This window comes from Centrocercus urophasianus, unplaced genomic scaffold (assembly GCF_019232065.1).
Source record: "Centrocercus urophasianus isolate 14NV4802_14NV808 unplaced genomic scaffold, USGS_Curo_1.0 seq_48, whole genome shotgun sequence".
NCBI lineage: Eukaryota > Metazoa > Chordata > Aves > Galliformes > Phasianidae > Centrocercus > Centrocercus urophasianus.
The window spans coordinates 1,299,722-1,319,888 of NW_024885066.1; the positions used below are offsets into that span (position 1 = coordinate 1,299,722).

A 20,167-nucleotide genomic window follows, 5' to 3' on the forward strand; every position below is an offset into this window, starting at 1 on the left:
CAGGGGAGTGTGGTCAGAGTAATTAAAGAAATACATAATGATATGGAAAGATGACTTTGGAAAGGAGCTACTGAATTTTGTAACAGTTGTTCAACTTACTTTGCAGAATACATCTGTGAGGTATAATCATTTGATGACCTTGGGATATAGTCAGTGCATGTCATAACTGGAAAAAGAAAGTTTATATGATTACACAGATTTCTAAAACCAACAACTAACGTCAGTTAATTACCTGCACACTCACATGATTTTCACCAACACAAGAAGGTTTTTTAGTGCCTTGGATATCTGTCTTAAAGTAAATTCTCAAAACCCACAGCATTAAACCACATCAAAAACGTTCTTGCCAATTCACTGCATATAATGCAATGCTTCCATTTTTCTGTTTGAATAAATCCACAGCAATCACACTCTAGAACGGATAAGAGAGAGTCACTCAGGCTGCACAACCTGAGTTCAAACTCATCTCAGACACCTCATGAGATAGGTCCCAATACAGCCCTGGGGTGCTTCAGTTGGTACGACTTAACCCAGCAGCCACTGCAGCATCCAGAATTCAGATGAGCAGACCTGATAAACACTGAGCTGTCCATCAGACCAGGAAAGTGAGAATATGTAGGGCCTCCAGCACAGAACCTGGCACCATACAGGCCCTTGTGGCATGTCAGCCCATAAAATACTATGGTGCAGTGATCTCCAAGCTAAACAGTAAGACTGACAGTAAGTCTGCAGAGTACATGAGTTTAACAGTTCTGACCCACAAGCACCATAGCCAAATTCTTAGCAAACACAGCTGTGCTGCTTATGGATCCATGTAACTTATATAATTTGCAAATGGCTTAGTCAGATAGGCAGCAGATTTGCAGGCTAAAATTCCTGGTAACTTCTTCAACTGCATTGCAGCACACTGATTAAAATAGCAGATATGCAATCAGTTAGCAATGGGAAGTTGTATGGTATATATTTTTAATCAGGTTGAACTGATTTACAGTTATAATTAACTGCAGACAGTCAGAAATATTCTGCACAGGACTCTTACTTCCATAATAACCTCCAGCCCTGCTTTTCCAGTGAGAACAGATTCCACCTCTCACTTACTATGCAATATTTTTAATTTTCTGCCTCAGTTCCCTCCCAAAGCACTTTGTAAGTAATTTCTGCAAACATTATATATAGTTCAGTCTAAAATTAAACATACAGTGTATTATTAGAAAAGACCCAACCAGCTGTGTAGAGATGATGATAAAACTGAAATCTTTCTAACAGGCATCATTATTAATTCAACCCTTCCCCAAAGGAAAATAACAGACAGGTAAGACACAGCAGTAACCAACTGCAAGTTTGGGGACAGTAATGGAAAAGTAGATAGGAAATGGTGTTTGCTTACCATCACACATGCAGGCATTAATGCTTTGTAAGCACCACAGCAAACCTTCACCTTACAAATGATAGCATGGACAAATTTTAAAGAGGGGATGAAGTCTGTACTTCAATGATGAAACACAAAAGTGATGAGATCAGCAGCAGACATGAGGAGAGCAGACACTCTGGGAGCAGAAGGATTCTGAAAGATACTTACTCTCAGTTGACATGGAAAGGTTTGAACCAAGGCTTGAAGATTCAGGTTTCTGATCGCTGACTTCGGTGTTGCTCACATGACTGCTAGAACAAACAAACCTAAACATCAGCGCTGTGAACCTCTGCATTAACATCCTTTGTTATCTTAACCCCCACTTCAGCCTTCTGCACTGAGAGAAACTGACTTTTAACAAAAACTAGCTCTGCACACTTTAATATGTCACACAGAGAACCTAAGAGAGAGATCTGCGGCTCTGATTAGACATGAAACTGCTATTCAGCATGTTAACTCACCAGCTCATCTCTCCATATGAAGCTGCAGCCCAGCAGCAGACCTAGCAGCTTGGCACTGCCATCTGCAGTGTGAAGCACAAATTTCTTTCCTCCCACCTGGACATGGCCTCCTGCTTCTCTGCAGCACCTCAGACACCCACCAGGCTCTTCCATGGAAGTTTAATTTGCTGAATGAGCAGAAAAAATTGTGGGGGTGCTTTTGCTTCATTCACCCACCCCAGGGAGTGACCTCCACCTGCCCTGCTCCTTGCATGCGGCTTTCAGGTGAAACCCTGGGGCCAGGAAGGCAGTGCTGGGCAGAGTGTGGGGATGGAAGAGCTGAGCAGTGAGTGCTGTGGATTTGGTCTCATGCATGTCGTTTTCCTTCCTATGGCTGGGGAAAAGGAATGAAGTTTGCTCAAAATGCATGAACTGGTGTTTCTCCCCTCTGAAAACATTCATAATCAGACTCTGTGAAAACCTTTTTTCAATGCTAGTAGCTGAACAGACTTCATTTTGAGTTTTGCAATTAAAAAACCTCACATTTCAGTAAAGACTCAGAGCATTCATCTACTGCATTTCTTGTGGGAAAAAAGTCCTGTGATTCCGTGACCCAGTTAACCTGTGGCTGTCAAATTCCGTACAGCTTGCAAATAGGCTGAGAGCTGCACAGCTACTTCTACTTATCACTTGTTGTGGAAAACGTGACAGCAGATAAAATTCCTGGTTATACTCTATCAGCCCTTGTTTCTTCTAGCTTTCTCAGTGTTACTCCTCAACGCACACACCTGTGCTTTGGTACAAATTCATCCCAAGCACTCTTGTTCTCCATCACTTACCACCTACGAGAGCAGAGGCACCCCTAGGCTGGGCTCCTCTCACCTTACGCTGGCTGGAAATGCAGCTTCCAGCAGTTTCTAACATTCAGGTGGTGAATTTCACACTGCTCACTGCTTCTTGTCAAAGCATTCCCTTCATTATTCTTCGTTTAATAATCACGTAACTACTAATGTAATTCAGGGCTTCCATTACATGAATGCATGAATGGCACACTGTGCTTACTCCTCACTCACACTGAGATGTCAGAGGATCCAAAAAGAAATCTTTATTTAGTTTTTGCTGTTACTCACAAGACAAGAATAAATCCAAATACAGACATCCTCTCTACATGAAATCGCAGTGATTAGCTCCTAAACCAAACACACATCAGACAGCCTCTACTGAGCACAACTAGTACAACACAGCAGCTTTAAGCAAAAGCAGCTATCAGACTGAGAGCTCTCTACTTCTCAAAACAGTCACCTGCATAGTTTATCTGAGAATCATAGCAGAGAGATTACTAAAATATTCTGAGTCTCATCAGAATGCACGTTACGTGCAGAACGTGACAGCCTCATAAGATTCTGAGGAAAAAGATGATGCTTGATGATGTAATCAAAACTCTACTTTTTATAATGGCTTAATACCAAAGGGTTGCTTAATTTATTTCTTTTATAGCCAACACAAATCTGGGTTATATTTGCCCCATCTCTCTGACAAATACAGCAATACGCAGGCTGCTAAAACGGGAGCTTATATTGACATGAGAGCAGCAGTAATTGCTCCACACTAAGATAAAATTCAAAGTGACATACCTTAAGCTTTGCTCTCGGGATTCCTGCATCTTGGCTTTTTTCACCTGCAAAGACAGAAATGTTCAGAGGCACAACTAAAAGAGCTGTCCTTGGCAGAATCCACACACACCTCCAGCAGCACATCACCAGTGGTTACTATAGAGTTTGCACGAGCGCTGAAAAGAAAGCCTGGCATTGAACTGCACAGCTAACCAGTGTAACCATGGGCTCTTCAACTCAAAACAAGTCTTAATTAGAAAAAATGTTTGAAAGGGGATAGGAAAGAAAGGGGAAAGGGTGGAAAACAGCTTCTGAGCCTCAGGTCAGAAGCGCAGTTGTACTTTTATAGTCAGGATCAAAGCAGAAGCACCATTTTCTTCATGCTGTCATGGCAGCAGTTGCACTGTGACAGAATTCCACACTTAGACTGATATTCACAGACAAATTTCTGAGTGAAAAGCACACCCACCAACCAAGCAGATGATGAGCTGCTGAAGCAAACACGACCAAAGCAATGGCAGCATTGTTGCCTGCAGCAGTGCTGTGAAGAGAGGACTGTACACCAGTCAGGAATGTGGAGTTTAACTGCCATCCCTGTGGTAATTTGAGTTGGGAAAAACCTTCAGTCCAAACACCTGACAGCCATTTGTCCCCTGTCCTTTTGGCAATGCTGGGTCTCCCTGGGGCCCTTCCCACCTCTGGGTTCTCCCCATCATTTGCCCCATATGAGAACTCATTCCAAACAGAAATCAACTCTGTGGGTGTCTGCAATGCATGTAATACAAGCTCACCAGCCCTTACAAAAAGACTTCTGTCATTTTCTGGCAATCAGGATTAAAGTAAGCATTGCATCAAATGAGAGATTACTACAAGAGATCACTTCTAAAAGCTAAATAATAGCACTTTTTAAACTTTTTTGTCATACAAAAGGTCACTTTTGGTCACTTTTCTCCAAACCTTCCTTTGCTCTCTTACTTCCCATGTCTGTTTCAATACACTGAGTCTTACACATACTTTTCCACTTTAAATTGAGATTTGAAAGGGGAAAAAACATCCAAAAACAAGGACAAAAGTCTCGCCTGTTTAGCATCCCTGCAGCACTATGTGCACTAAATGGAGGGAGTAAATTGCATTTAATTCCAAGTCTGATGACTTCCCTACAGGCTCCCTTCCAGACTCAGTCATCAACAGTTTGCAAGGACCATTATTGGGAAAAGAAAAATCATTTGAGAAAGAAAGCAAGTTTGTGCAGTATCAACTCTGGGTTTCAAAGCTGAAAAGATGATACCACATCATACAGCTGTGATCAGTACAGTCTCAAATCCTGTCTCAGAATGACTGAGCAGCAAAAGGTACCTACCTGAAATTAGCAAGAAAACCTTCAGCAGACAATTCAAGTGTCTGCTTAAGGGTAATGCTCTCATGTGCCAAAAGCAAGCTGTGCTCCATCTCTTATACTCCAAATAATAAAGGTTTATAAAGACAATTCTGGTTATGTAAAGACGTAATAACAGGTATTTCCTTTTTTAATTTAAATCCTGCAGACATTTAGACTTCAAATTGGAAGTTGCTGCTGATTAGCCTCACGTTTTGTGCACAGACACTCGGAATAATTTGCATGCTGTGTCAAGCAGTGTAACTTTAATAATTTACCTTCACGTCATACCACAGTAATCACCATCCCAAACAAAACTTATTGGATGTTATAAAATCAGCATTTTTTAATGTGGACAGCGTTGCAAATATCTAAGAAGTCCAGACAGCAATTCCTACCTTAAGATATACCTCCCTCCGTCAATGCCCTGTTCAATTAAGGACTTTAAATACTGTTCTCCAGCAGTAGATACGATGGCACGCTTAGGGTCGTGGAACCTTTCCAAGACCTTAAGCACAAGAAGTATTACAGACTATTTAGGTGGTAACAGCCAGCACGTGGATTCTGTCATTAAAACAGTGATTCTGAATTTCTTCTAGGATTATAAATGGTCTGGCTTTTCAGCAAAACAGATAATTTTACATAGAAACACTACAGGGTTTAGGCACACATTCCTTTTATTACTGTTTTACTAACGGACAGCCTTACTGTCCATTATTAAATAAAATAACTGCATACTGAATTTGTGAGATCACTGATTGCTTTTACATGCTCATCTTCAGTATGATTTAAATGTACTTACTGGTTGCTCGGGTAAATCTTGTGGCTCTTCCATGGGTATTACTATTTTAATGCTTGAATGATTCAAATCGTGTCCTCCTCAGCAGTCTTCAAAGCCTGTCAAGAAAAGGTGTTCATAGCTTTATGTACTTTTGGGGGGTCTTATCATTTAGGCTATCAGAGAATGATAATTGTTATATATTCCACCCACAAGCTTTCTAAACTCGTGTTGCCGTCTCCCAACTAAGAGACAAAATTCATATACGGAAAGATTTCATAAACAAGGGATTTAGCTTTAAGCTTCAACCTGCAGACATTTTTCATCACGTGGCACATTTCTACATCACTTGCTTGTACCATACTGACCACAGAAGCTAACGTGTCAATCAGACACGTGCACCATGATTTTAAAGACACTTTAAATGATCGAGACTGGTCTACTAGGTCAGTAAACAGAGTGATTCAATCTAACCTGTTTTAATTTAGAACATTTATATAACGAACACACACACACCAAAAAAAAAAGAAAATCAGGACAAGAGCGTACACCTAAATGTATTTACACACAGCACTGCTTATTGTCAGCTTCACAAAGAAAGCTCATTATTCCAACTGCACCCCTCAAAAAAGACGTGTTTGATGAGCATGTGGTTCCAAAAAGTAACAGTAACCCAGTCACATTTAGCACAGAGTTCCTATATACTGCACCAAAAAGTTGCTGTAAGCAAGGTTTTATATCCAAGAAAATACAATTTTGCAGGTTGCTGTCATCACTTTATTAACTTTTTGCTACCTGCAGGACAACAGATGAAGGCATGCATCCTCCCCAGCTCTGCCAGACCAGCTCACTGACCAGCTGACCATATTTTGTCTTCTGGGATTTTGGTTATCTGTTCCTAAGGATGCCATCTTCCCAGAGCCCAGCACAGCTGTCCCTCCACAGGCATTATGTGTGTTATGGCACACACAGCAACTCCTGCATGGGTTACAGCAGTTAGAGGAAAAGCAGAAAAACCCTCAGTGGTTCAGAGGAAATAATCAAATACAGCAACAGCACCTGTAATTCCTCTGCTGAGTTACAATCTATTCCTGCCTCCAGAGCCACAGAAACGTTGCCATGTACCTCAGTGGGAACACGGAAGGCAGTAATAAATCCCTATTATCCATGGAAACACAATGCATTTCTTTTCCCTTACAAAAGGAAAGGTAAAAGATCTTAAATGCCAGGTAAAACTGCACTGAGAGTTTGAGTATTTTCCAAGGCCATCTGCCATAATTAAGGGTTACTTATAATTATCTTCACTGCCTTAACTGGGAAACAACTGAATTTGCACCAAAGCATTTCAGTAACTCCATATCTTCTCCTACAACACCATATACTTACAAGAAAGTATGCAAAACAAAGGGATACTGTCACCATTCCAATTTTCACCCTCAGTTTTAACTGTTAACTATTTGAAATACAAAAACCCATTTCCTTCTACTTTATTTCTTTTTAATAGAGATAATACAGAAAACACATTCAAAAGTTATAACTACAAGTGTGGAATACAAATGCCAACAGCAACGATGTTTGAATTTGGTATCACATGAGCCTGGTCCTGTCCCCTGTCCTTTGATTTTACAGTTTCATTGCATACTTTCTTATAAAACCCCAAAACTGAACTCTTCAGTATGGAAAAAGAATCACTGCCACACTGTCTTCTAGAGAATCTACAGCTCCAGAAACAGCAGGTGGGGCAGAGGATCTCCCAGTGTTTTCGCAGAGAAGCAGGCAGAACAACCAGAAGAAGCAGAGTGCATTTCTGGATGACAGAGATGTGCTTAAGCAGCACACCTGGACAGGGCTGTACTTCAGTAAAGGTTTCCTATGCCACAGTTTCAGCTGGAGCTGCTGAGGAAGGAAAAGCTCCTGCTCCTCCCTTATCTCCAGCAATCCACTCTTGCTCGCATGATGCCCTTCCTTTGTGCCTGGCTGCCACAGGCTGGATTTGATCTTGTACTATAGAAAAAAAACCAATAAAACACAAAAAAACAGGCAAGTGAACAGAAGTGGGAACACAGGATGTCCTTTCCCATTAACAGTCACTGGAACATTATGGCTTCGTTTACTCTTTTACTTATTTTTCACATTGCCAAAACCACGGACACACACTCAGCCATGGCACTTGTGTGACTCAGTGGCCTTTCAGCCCGGATCACCTACCTTGCATGGGTGCAGAGAGCTGCTGTGCCCTCAGCTCATCCACCACCGCCTCCATGAGCACCCAGGGACACGGGGCGGGGGAGGCAGGAAGGGAAAAACCCCACTCCATGCTTGGCTCACACTGCAGGGAGGCAGAGCAGAGCAGCTGCCAGCTACAGCTGCACCTGGCAGCCGGCAGGGCTGAATCCTTCTCATCCCCAGCAGCCTGCTATGGACACAGCACCACTGAGCACTGCCAGCCTCCAACCTGGGTGCAGTACTTGGCTTTCCAAAAAAGCAACCCCCATCTTGCACCTGCTCAGCTTAAACTTGGTGGATTATCTGCCTTGGAAAACAGCTGATTATTAAAAGTTCAAGGCCAACAGCTGTTTTTTGGTAGTTGTTTTTTGTTTTTTTTTTTCCATTATCCCAAACTTCAGCATTAGATTTTTAACTTATATAAAACTCAAGGCAGCCTGTGCTTTAGATAAGCTTACCACACGGTTTCTATTATCAAATATTTTTAAACCATAGGCAACCACAACAGAAAAGATACAAAGCAGATCTGCAATAGCTTTGGTACCCATCTTGTGGCAGTTGTGCCAAGACCAGAGGTGACCACATCATCGCCATGCAAGAAACACCAACTGCCATCAGTCCTCCTCCCATTCCCACTGCAAAACCACAGCTTCCCAACTGCTTGCTATCCTCAGAAAAGAAACTGGAGATCAACAGTTTTGGGAGCAGCTGGGTTTGGCCATTTTTCCTGTCTATATTTTGATTCTACATTTTGGGAGAGGGAGGTCTGGGAAGTTCATTGACTTATAAAATGGTCTGGGTTGAAAAGGACCACAATGTTCATCTAATTTCACCCCCCTGCTATGTGCACAGTCGCCAACCAGCAGCCCAGGCTGCCCAGAGCCACATCCAGCCTGGCCTTGAATGCCTGCAGGGATGCGGCATCCACAGCCTCCTTGGGCAACCTGTTCCAGTGCCTCACCACCCTCTGGGGGAAAAACTTCCTCCTAATATCCAACCTAAACCTCCCCTGTCTCAGTTTAAAACCTTTCCCCCTTGTCCTATCACTGTCCACCCTCGTAAGCAGCCATTCCCCCTCCTGTTTATACGCTCCTTTCAAATATTGGAAGGTCACAAGGTCTCCCCGCAGCCTTGTCTTCTCCAAGCTAAACAAGCCCAGTTCCCTCAACCTTTCCTCACAGGAGAGCTGCTCCAGCCCTCTGCTCATCTCAGTGCCTCCTCTGGACCCACTCAAAGAGCTCCACGTCCTTCCTGTGCAGGAGACCCCAGGCCTGGACGCAGCGCTGCAGATGGGGCCTCACAAGAGCCGAGCAGAGGGGGACGATCACCTCCCTCTCCTGCTGGCCGCCCCTTTTTCATGCAGCCCAGCACACAGCTGGCCTTCTGTGCTGCAAGCACACTGCTGCTCGTGTCCAGCTGCTGGTTCTGATGGTCAGAATCCTTCCATGGGGCACTGGGGTTATGAATGAAAAGGCTTCGACAAAACACAACCAGGCATGCCATGAGTTAACACATCAGCACAGTGAAAGAAACATCCTGAAAAATGAAGAAGTCAAGACTGCCAAAAAGCTGCAAACATACACTTCCTTCCTATGTAGGATGCTTTTCATTATTTACCTGTAATATCTGAACTAAACAACAGTTTTCAATTTAAATTGGATCTGTTGAATAGCCAAGCCAGCTAAATCCCCACTTGCCCAGCACACCAGCGATGTGCAATAGCCAGGAGAGGCATTTTGCACATCAGGTCATTTTGCATGCTCAATTTACTGAAACATATTACATAAATTTCAAAACAAGGCATTAATGCATGGGTATGGATTAGAGAATTACACAAATTAGTCATTGCTTTCTGTTCTACATAATGTCACAGTGCTAATCCCTACTGAAAAAGCCCAGGTAGTTTCTCGTAATAAACCCTATTTTTAAAATCCCCAAATGCAAAGTCTATATTGATCAAATTCTTTCAACCTGACATTATGGATGTAATTTCCAAAAGCTATCAGCTACTAGCTGGACTGCTATTTACTTTAATTTTGTTCATTTCAAGGCCATCTGCTTTGGCTTCATATAAAGGAACAGTTCTCCTCTCAAGCTGCAGATAATTAAAGTCAAGGATAATGTGATAAAACCAACAAGCTGTAATTATACTGATTAGAAAGAAAAAAAAGCTGCTTGAACACGGTTTTGTTTTACTTCAAAACAGCCACTACTTCCTTTAGAAAAAACATCCAAGTTGACCTAATGAAATTAAAACTATTATATAGAAATTGGAACAGAATGCTTTGTTGTGATATGTGTAACAATGGGACCAATGCTGTTATTTCCATTCCTCATTTACTCAAAGGCCAGAAGCTTACCACGAAGAGAAGTGAATCTATGAATTAAGCAACAGAAGAGTCTGAGCTTCTTATTTTTTCCAGTGGAGCACGACTCTGCACAGAACTTCCCTGTTCCACAGGAATGTTTCTTCACTATTTTCTCCTTCCTCATATTCCAGCATCCCCAAACCCGACTGTGACACTATTTCATCAGTCAAGCTGTCAAAACACTTTTAACTTGATGTCCCAAATAGCCAAACTTGCATTCACCCTGTACCAGGACAGCAAACCCAGCTCTTTTCCTAAGAGCTCCCATAAGAGTAGGAAGAACAGGCACTCATCACAGCTTGTGCAGAATCTCCTGTTTTGTTCTTGATTAAAGACCACAGGAATGACAGCACCAGGCTGGCTGCTGGGTTGGGTGGTACAATGAGATGGCTCCTTTGGGAACAGTCAGGAACTGAACTATTTACAATCCTGTGCTGTTTGTCCTTCCTTTAGGCAAGAAGATAAAAATGCTTTATAACACTGTACCTTCACAACAACACAAACCAAGAGAATGAGGAAACAGATGCCTTGACCCTGAAAACAGTCTGTCTGCTGAGTCTGACTACAAACTCAAAACACTTCAAAGAGGCTGAGAAGGAAAGGTGTGTAACACAACAGTGCAGCTGCAGCGCCATGCAAGGACAGACAGCCAGGAGCAGGAGCCCAGCTTTCCTCCCCCACTAAGAAACAAAGCTTTCACAAGTAGTCCTACCAATAATACCATGAATGATCTACTTCACACGATGTTCACAAGTTAATTCACAAATCACAGAATTGCTCAGGTTGGAAAAGACCTTCAAGATCATCAAGTCCAACCTCAACCTAACCATACTACCCTGACAACCCACTGCTAAATCACATCCCTGAGCACCACAACCAGAGGGTAACACCACAGCCAGATGTGACACACTAAGGCTGAGCGTTTGGTGTCGGACAGTCTGGAAAACACAGATGCAGTAAGAGGGAAAAGGAAGTGAGATTTCTAACTCCAAAACGTGAGAGCCCCAACTCCTTCTGACTAACACTGCCAGCATCCATTTCCTCAGGCTGCAGTCTTTGCTCTCCAGAACTAAAACTCTCCCCAGAATCCACCTGTAAGGCAGTTCACAATACGTCAAGCTTTGGTCTGTTAAGTTTTAAGTACAGTCCTCCAGTACATCCTTTTTTTTTTTTTTTTTTGCCACAGCAGGGAGCAGCCTTTAGAAAAAATGGAGCAGAGCTGATGAATGAAAACGGTGCCACACAGCAGCCTGCAGATCTCTTATCTCTCACAGCTCAGCAAATCTCATGGCAGATTTCTGCTTGACTGTTCTTTGCTTTTCCTCCATCTCCACACACACACACACACCCACACACAACACGGGCTGCCCAAATATTGTGACAAACACCAGAGAACAAACCTTTGCTGTGAGATCTGCTGGATTGCTTGCTGCTCTCTACGCTCGATCTCTCTCTCCGTCTTTATTAACTGGGGAAGACTCGGAATAAAAACCTGCAAAAGTTATAGGGAAGGCAGATTACGTGTCTCATCTGTGAGAGTGGCCACAACAAGCATGTAAACACAGTCCTGGAGGACTTCAGGTTCACGTTTGATCAAAATTTCATAATCTAAAAGTGAGGGGTGGGGGAGGACAGCGTGGTATATAAAGATGGAGGAATTCAATGCTGTAATACATATTTAGCCTGAGCACTGCTCACTTCACTAGCAGGAACTTTCATGTCCTTTCTCTCAAATCCCTGTAGCATTACTGATGTTAAGGCTGTCTGCAGTGCCATGCACACAGCCCGCCTGCCCTGCTCTTACACAACTCTCTTCAATTTGATTTTGAAACCCAACAGGGAAATTTTTAAATGGAGAAATGCACTGTGTTGGTTTGTTCTTTTTCCCCACACAAAGAAAATCTGGAAATAACAGCTTCATCTTTGAGCAAAACAGCTCCCAATGAGCCCAGAAACCCAGACACAGGGCAATGATTACTTCTAGATGGATGTAACACACAGCTCACCCAGCTGAAGTGTCCTGCACCAGCTTTTCCTTACAAAGCACAGCACAATGACTTAAACACACATAAGGAAAGTAACAAAGCCAATTCACTGCTCTTTTCATAAGAATTCACCACGACTGAACAGGCTGCTCTTCTAAAACAGCTCGCACACATTTTTGTGGTTTAGGAAACTTCAGGAGCTGCAGCCCTGAAGAAAAAAAAAAAAAAGGCATCAAAAATGATGTTTGACTGAAGAGCTTGTTTTAAAAACAAACTTCCAAACAATAGAGCGTATTGTCTCCCATTTCCAGACACTACTTTCAACTCATTAAAATAGGTTTGGAAATTTCCTGAACATTTACCCACAAGAGATTGAAGTTTTAAATCACTCAGAAAAAGAACCCAGCATCGTATCAACTGTGGAAAAAAAGGAATTATTGATGTTATGCAGCTGTAAACCTTATTTTCACTGAGAAATTTCACTAACACAGCCACCATCACACTGCCAGGAAACCAAGCTACAGTTCTGACAGAGAGAAACTCAGCTGTCACCATAACTATACTTAAAAGGTGGCACTGCAGTGAATTTACATATTTCTCATTATTTTGCAAGAGAAGCAGCCATGGCATTTATCACCATGCAGTCAGTCCTGAGGACATCTGTAGCTATTTGTCTCTTAGCAACAAGAGTTGCTGGAATAACCTGCTCAAAAAAAAAAAAAAAATCATTAAGGAAAGAATGAAGTACTGCATATTTGAGATTTTTTACTCAGGAAAAAGTTTAAACGACTGTTCAATGCTCAGCAACTGATGCTGCTTCTAATTCAGCACACTCAATATACCATTCCCTCCCATGGTATTGGTGCTGCTGGCAGAGGCAGAGCTGTGGGACTCCTGTGCTCAAAGGACCGTGGAGGAGACAGCCCTGCCTTGTCCTCTATCTCCAACACTGATGTGTTTCCCATGAAGCACAGAATGTTTGGGTTGGAGGTGAACTCAGAGCCCACCCAGCCCTAACCCCTGCTGTGGGCCGGGTGCCCCCCACGAGGTTGGGCTGCCCAGGGCCCATCCATGGCTTCAGGCACCTCCAGGGATGGGGCACCCACAGCTCTGTGTTAGCTGCTGAGCAGGGCTGGTGATGGAGCAGTGAAGGCCACAGGTAAAGCTGAGACACTTCAATGTCTTTCTTACTTCAGACTTTACTGTCAAGGCCTGCTCTCAGGTCTTCCAAGTCCTTGTGCTCAGTGGCAAGGCTGGAGGAGGAGAGCATCTGTACAGACAGCACAGCTGGTGACCCTGGAGCCAGTTCTCTCAGGAAGCTCTGCTGGAGGCTGCAGCAAAGGTCGTTGCTTCCCACTTAGGGAGTGAATGTGAGCCAAGGCTCGTACCTTGGGTGCCCACCTGAGCACCAGTGCAGCTGAGCTGTGGGCTGTGCCTGGACAGGCACCTGTCACCAACCCACAACCTGATGTCCCAGGCAGCCACAAAGCAGAGCTGACAGCACAGGGCCACCTGGCACAGGCTGCTGCTTGGCCGTGGCTGCTGTTTCCAAACCTGAGCCTGAGACTGATGTGATTTCTCAGCCTGACCTCAAGTCTGCCCTTCTGTGGACCGCTCTGCAGACCTCTCGCCTTCATCCAGCTTGTCACCACTTGGGTGTTGAGGGAGGTACCCTTGCTGTTCTGCCTTGCTGTCACACTCAGCACTCCTTTCCCAGGGGTTAACATGTCCCTGCTGCTCCCCGACATGATCAGTGGTACAAAAATATTAGGTTAGAGCATGCCATAAAAAAAGCCTGCATCTGTACGTGTCTATAAGACCAAACAAATGGAAGGAGGAGGTGGCCGATGTCATGGCAGGGGTTAAGGGTGCTCTTAACTTTTGAAAGGTCACATCAATACAGGGGGATCACTGATGACTGAAAAAGAGCAAACGTTGCCTTCAAAACAAGCAATAAGGGAAATACAGGCCACTCAGAGTTGCCTTAATGGGTCAGAGGACTGCAGGGCAAATCTAGATGGAGACCATTCCCACAGCTTGAAGAGCAAGAAAGTGGCTGGGAATAGACAGAACGGGTTCACCAAAAGCAAATGCTTCCTGACCAACCTGAGTGCCATTCCTGATGAGAGGCAGATTGACTCTGTGGAAGAAGAAAGCTGTAAATATTCTGTAACTTGATTTTAGTAATGCAAAGTCACCCTGCAAACAAACAGGGAGGTAAAACTATGAACAGATGGATAAAAAACTCTCCGGACTGTCAAGTTCACAGTACAGCAATTAGGGTCTACAATCTAACTGCTGGTTAAAGCAACCTACAAGAACAGTTACATGAAGCAACATGAGCATTTTGATCATGAGCAAGGTTATGGGACAGAATGCTGTTTCACCCTGTCTGTGGATGACAACAAGCTGAAGCTCAAATGCCTGAAAAGCCAAAACTGCAAGAACTGTGACATGCTGCAAGTGTGGGCTGGCAGAAACCCTGCAACATTCAACACAGACAAGTACAGTGTGCTGAACCAGGGATGCAGTAACCCCAAGCAGCAGGGCTGGGATCCAACTGGAAGGTCACAGATAAGCAGAAAAGGAACTGGAGATCCCAGTGGACAAAAAGTTGAACAAGAGTCAGCTGCAAGCCCTAGCATCAATGAAAGCTACCTTCACTGCTTCAGGCATCATGTGAAACAGGTCCTTTAACCTTCTGGTATGTTGCTTGACTCCATGAGGAAACAGACAAGATCATGAAGATGTCTTCAATTACTGTGAATACACTTTCCTTCAGATCTTATTGTTGAGAATTAATTCCTATCCAGACAACAAATAAATCCTAGCAAAAACAGTGCTGCGTGTTCTGAAGTTTCTGACTATTGTAGGCTTATATCTGGACTGCAAAATGAACATGGACAAATTAAGCACTAGGTTTTTGTTTTACTGATACACTTACAACTAGCTGAGTCACAGCAAGTGGCAGCACGTATTTGATATCTAACTCACACCAGTAGCAAAGTGAACCCCATTACACAAACTACCACAGAGGTTATAAAAAACTGTTTAGCCTTACACTCTGTTAAGCTGCAATCAGATTTCCTTAACAGCTGGGCTGGGCACAACCCCTTGCTGCAGCTCAGCATGCTGTTAGCTGCGTCACTGCGACTGCACGCCCACTCCCAGCTGTGACTAACAGCACTGGAGTTCTGGCAGAACCACCAACACCCTCAGCCTGCTCACCTGCTCCTTTTCTTCTGCAAGCAATAGAATCACCAAATGGTTGGGAACCTTCAAGTCCCCCAACCTCTGCCACAGGCTTGTTGACCCTCCAGGTCGGATATCTTCTTACTCACCTAATGCAACAGATAGCCTTTAAGAAACAACAGCCCACGCTGTTTTCTGCTGCCTTTAACTCCAGAAGCTGTATCATTGACTTATCTGGGCTTCTTGGCTTCCTTTGGGCCAGATAAGTGTAAGCACTTTTCATTTCCTGGCTTAAAAAGTATCTTTTTTTCTATTCATATCTAAAAATGCCAACCCAGCAGCAGGCTTGGCATGGCAGAGAGAAAGAATGGGTTCAATGGAAAAAGAAAATGTTTGTGTGAGCATAGCTCTCCAGAGCACTGGGAAGGTAACGAAGAGAAGAAGTATTTCTTATTACCTTTGAGCCCCTTTATCATCCCAAAGGTGAACTTCTCTCCCTGAGCCCCAAAAGTTTTGGGTGGACTGAAAACAAAGGTTTAACACACAGAAAAACCAAGGCAATGGCGTCTGAAGTTTCATGAACTCTTACAGTGGCACTGAACAAAATTAATGCAAATGAGACCAGACTTCTGTGCAAAATTCTAAAACCTTGAATTCAACACAATTGTTTTCTCTGACAGTGTTTTCCTTAATTCATATACGAGAAAAATTATGTTTTTACCAGGAAAGAAGCGTGGGGAAACTTCTTCTAGTCAACCTATGGCTAAACCTATTTCAGAATAACGCCACGCAGTTCTGAAAAGAGCTGACACTCATTTTCCTCTGTTATGAAAAGTAATTAATCATCTGCTTTTCCAAATGACACTCATACTAATATGCAGTATTCTTTGTTCTTCCCAAATCACTTGTAATTAAGGAAGAATTTCTTATGCTTTCCCAAATACAGAAGGGCAACTAAAACCATCATGGAAAAAAAATTAGCAAAAGGCTGTTCTGTAAAATCTCCAAAAGGAAGCTCTTGGGATGGGAGAACAGCCTTCTAAATCGGTCTGAACTTCAGGACAGATCATCTGCTGCAGAACTGAGCTACCATTTGATTGCCTCTGAAATTGGATGACCCACATTCTTAATTCCAAAGTTTATCTAAGAGATTAAAAAAGATCCCAGAATGATTCCACGCACTGAAGAACCAGCAAAGGCATGCTGTGCTTTCTTCCCACAGCACTATTCTCAACACCAGGTTTGGTAACACGTTAGGAAGGAATGTGACTCCATGCAGCACCACCTGAACTGAAGCTCCAGATGCAGCTGTAAGATGGAAGAAAAAATTGAAGTTACTCCCTCGGGTGCCAGAGAACCTTCAGCCACAACACCCACCTGAACTGCGCCTTGATCACTGCTAGAGAGGAGCCACCAGGGAGGACGGTGCTGAGGAGCAGCTTGTTTTGCTGCCCTTTAACAAATTAAAAACCTCTGGACAAATTAGGACGAAAGAAAAAAAAAGGAATAAATTAAAGACAAGGGAAAGCAAGGAAAAGCTGAAAAATGCCTCCTTCAACTCAGAACTAACCAGTGTGCACTGCTGGTTCAGGTGATCAAAGAAAACCAGCTGCTGCTAGAGACAGCAATGCCTGGAGGCGGGTTGCTTTAAGCACTGCTGGCTGTGGGACCATACAGAAAATATCAAATCCTCAGTTCCCTTCAGGCCCTCAGAAATTTCCCCTGCGCCTCCATCCTGACAGGCCCTTGTCCATTTGCAGGGCAGAAATTTTAAATATTCCTATTTCTGACAAATAAGAACAGTGGCACTGTGTTACTCGTGTCCATCCTCAAATAACAACTGCTGTAAATCTAGAACCTTGATGCATAATGTGACTCACACAAAAAACTTTTGGGTTCTTCATTCACTTAAAAACCACAACAGTATGTGTACCATTTATAGCTGTCCTTCAGTACATGGAAGCTAGGACACACTACACTTAATTTGCTGGAGAGATACTCCAGCTCCTTAACACATGGAAGCCCTTTTAATAAAGCAGAGACATAATCAATTCAAAACCTACCCCAACATCTCAACTTCTACCAGGCAGAACTTTGAGAAGCTATAAATCCTTCAGAAGTCAGTAATTACTTGGGAATTATTACAAAGTTGCACACATCTGTGATAGGGAAGTGACAGTTTTGCAATTGTCTGTCCCATAAACCAACAACACACAGTTACCAAGGTGCCACAACTGCCACTGACGTTGCATGGGAGAGCTGAGATACAGGCAAAAGGCACAGAAGGACACCGTGCACTACTTCCAGTGGCCTGTGCACTGCTAGACCTTCACCTCAGCTCCCTTTTGAAGGTTACAAGTGAGAATGCAGCTGCCTAAAGTTGGCTGCGTGGTAAAAACTGGACTGCAGAACTGCATGAGCACAAATAACACCTGGAGATTATGTAAAAAATCACAAAGGTTAATAGGTACACAGTTAGGTATGTCGGCCCGTAGCTTTGCAAACTGAGCAAATTAAATAATCTTTATGCATTTTTTAAGCTGTCAATTATGGAAAAAGTGACTTGAGGCATGCAAATTGCTGTGATTCTAAACAAAAGCCTATCCCATTTGGTACAATGAATTCAGGATAATCTGCAAAAAGTCATGGAACCAAATAACCAAGGCAGATGACAACTGTACAAATCTTATCCTAATAGCAAATATGATTGAGTTTTAATTGCGGGCTGGAAGTTACCAGGCTACAGACTAAGTGCATCACAAGAACAGAAGTAGAGCTCACTCCATACAGAAAAAGAGGCCTGGTATGACGATCCATCTGACCTGCTATAGATACTCCACATCAAGGACTAACTTCAGTTGGAAGCAATTTAGCCTCACCATGCAGAAGCCAAATAAGGCACTCTACTGCAGGGCTGGCTCCACATAAAGCTTCAGCAATTCTGCACAGCAAGCATTAGAACACACTGCCCAGAGAAGTGGTGGATGCCCCATCCCCAGAGGTATTCAAGGTTAGACTGGATGGGGCTCTGAGCAACCTGATCGAGCTGTAAATGTCCCTGTGCACCACAGGGGAGTTGAAGTAGGTGATGACCTTTAAAGAGCCCATCCAACTCAAACTATTCTATGATTCTACAAACCAGGAACATCAAGAAGCACAGATCTGAGTCCAACGCAGCTATGAAGCCTTGCTGATCACGGCACTGCCAAACCCAAACACATCCTCTTGGATGCATCTACACAAGCTCTGGTGCGAGCCCATACCAAACCCATCCAGACAAAAATGTGCAGGTATGTTTACAGATAATAAGAATGCACCCAGACAGTGCCAACAAAGCTGGTAACAGGGCTGAAGAGGTGACCTACGAGAGGCTGAGAACACTTGGGTTGTGCAGTGTGGAGGAGACGAGGCCAAGAGATGGCCTCAATGGTCCCTGCAGCTTCCTGGGGAGAGGAGGTACTGAGGAAGGTGTTGGCCTCTTCTCTCCACAACCAGTGGCAAGACATGTGGTAAGAGCACAAAGCTGCACAAGGGAGGTTCCGACTGGACATTTGGAGAAATTTCTTCTCCAGGAGGCTGGTCAAACACTGGGACAGGCTTCCTAGCAGGGTGGTTGATGTCCCATGCCTGCTGGTGTTCAATAGCATTTGAATAATACCCTCAATGGTATGCTTTAACTTTTGGTTAGCCCTGAAGTGGGTGGGCAGTTGGATGAGATGATCTCTGGGGTGACCTCACTGCTGCCTTCCGGTACGTATTAGTATTATTATAAGTATTGATAAACAAGATGGAAATTGACTTTCTATATGACATGACAGCGATAGGTCAAGGGGGAGCCGTTTTAAATCAAAAGAAAGGAGATTTAGGTTAGACGTGAGGAGAAATTCTTCGCTCAGAGGGTGGTGAGGCACTGATGCTGCTGCCCAGAGCTGTGGATGCCCCATTCCTGGAGATGTCCCAGGCCATGGATGGGCCCTGGGCAGCCCAATGTAGTGGGTGCACTCAGCCCATAGAAGGGGTTTGCGTTGGGAGGTTTTGAGTTCCCTTCTAACCCAACCATTCTGTGATTCTGTTATCAATACGGTCTTGTCCAAAGGAACTATTCTATTAATTGACTCCCTGCAAAGCCACCACAGGCTGAGCAAGGCTGCCTTGAGCTGAAGCTCCACACGGCTGATGGCCTTGCAGACGATCCACGAGGCCCAGGCGCACCGCAGGCCGTGCTCCCCGGTTACCTCACAAACCGTTCCTCACTCCCGAGCTCAGGGAGCCGGACAGCCTCTTCCCACGGCTCTCGGATGCTCCCCAGCGCCCTCAGGAGGCACCGGGACTCCCAGGAGCACCACTCCGGGACGGGCCAGCGGTAGCCCGCGGCCGAGTGCTGGGCTCTAACCCGACGCCATCGCCCGAGCGGCCCCGGGCATCCCCTCAGGCCCGCGGGAAAGGCGATAACGGAGCCACGCGCTCCTCGCGCTCCCCCGAGCCGCGGCCCGTTGGGCCTGAAGGACCGGAGAGGCGGCCGGGATGAACGGCAGAGGTCCCGCGTGTCGCAGCCGGGCGCGCTCGACGATCTCTTACCGAGAAGCGGCCCCACAGCCGCGCCCGGGAACGCGTCCCGCATCCGACATGGCAGCGGCAGCCCCACGGCTCCACTGCCGCAGCACGACCCGGAAGCAGAACGCGGCTGCGCCGGAAGTGACGTCACCGCCACCCCGAGGGCAGAGGCCGTGCTCGCCAGGGGCGGCTGAGGGGAGGCGGGGCGTCCTTGGCGCTGTGCC

At 44.5% G+C, this 20,167-nt stretch overlaps 1 protein-coding gene across 3 annotated transcripts in view; it reads right to left on the reverse strand.

Moving 5' to 3' along the window:
- Window positions 1-20,054, reverse strand: part of EYA3 (EYA transcriptional coactivator and phosphatase 3) — a 43,623-nt gene extending 23,569 nt beyond the window's left edge. Inside the window, exons 1-6 of one of the 3 annotated variants that reach the window (XM_042834607.1) lie at window positions 19,968-20,054; window positions 11,613-11,704; window positions 5,642-5,736; window positions 3,486-3,529; window positions 1,580-1,659; window positions 100-166 (exon numbers count right to left, since the gene is read on the reverse strand). In XM_042834607.1, coding sequence (XP_042690541.1) covers window positions 100-166; window positions 1,580-1,659; window positions 3,486-3,529; window positions 5,642-5,674 — 224 coding nt within the window. In that variant the 5' untranslated portion in view covers window positions 5,675-5,736; window positions 11,613-11,704; window positions 19,968-20,054. Of the gene's footprint in view, window positions 1-99; window positions 167-1,579; window positions 1,663-3,485; window positions 3,530-5,641; window positions 5,737-11,612; window positions 11,705-19,967 lie in introns of all 3 variants that reach the window. The other 2 variants (XM_042834604.1, XM_042834605.1) reach the window with 2 other exon arrangements.
- Window positions 20,055-20,167: the final 113 nt, after the last annotated feature.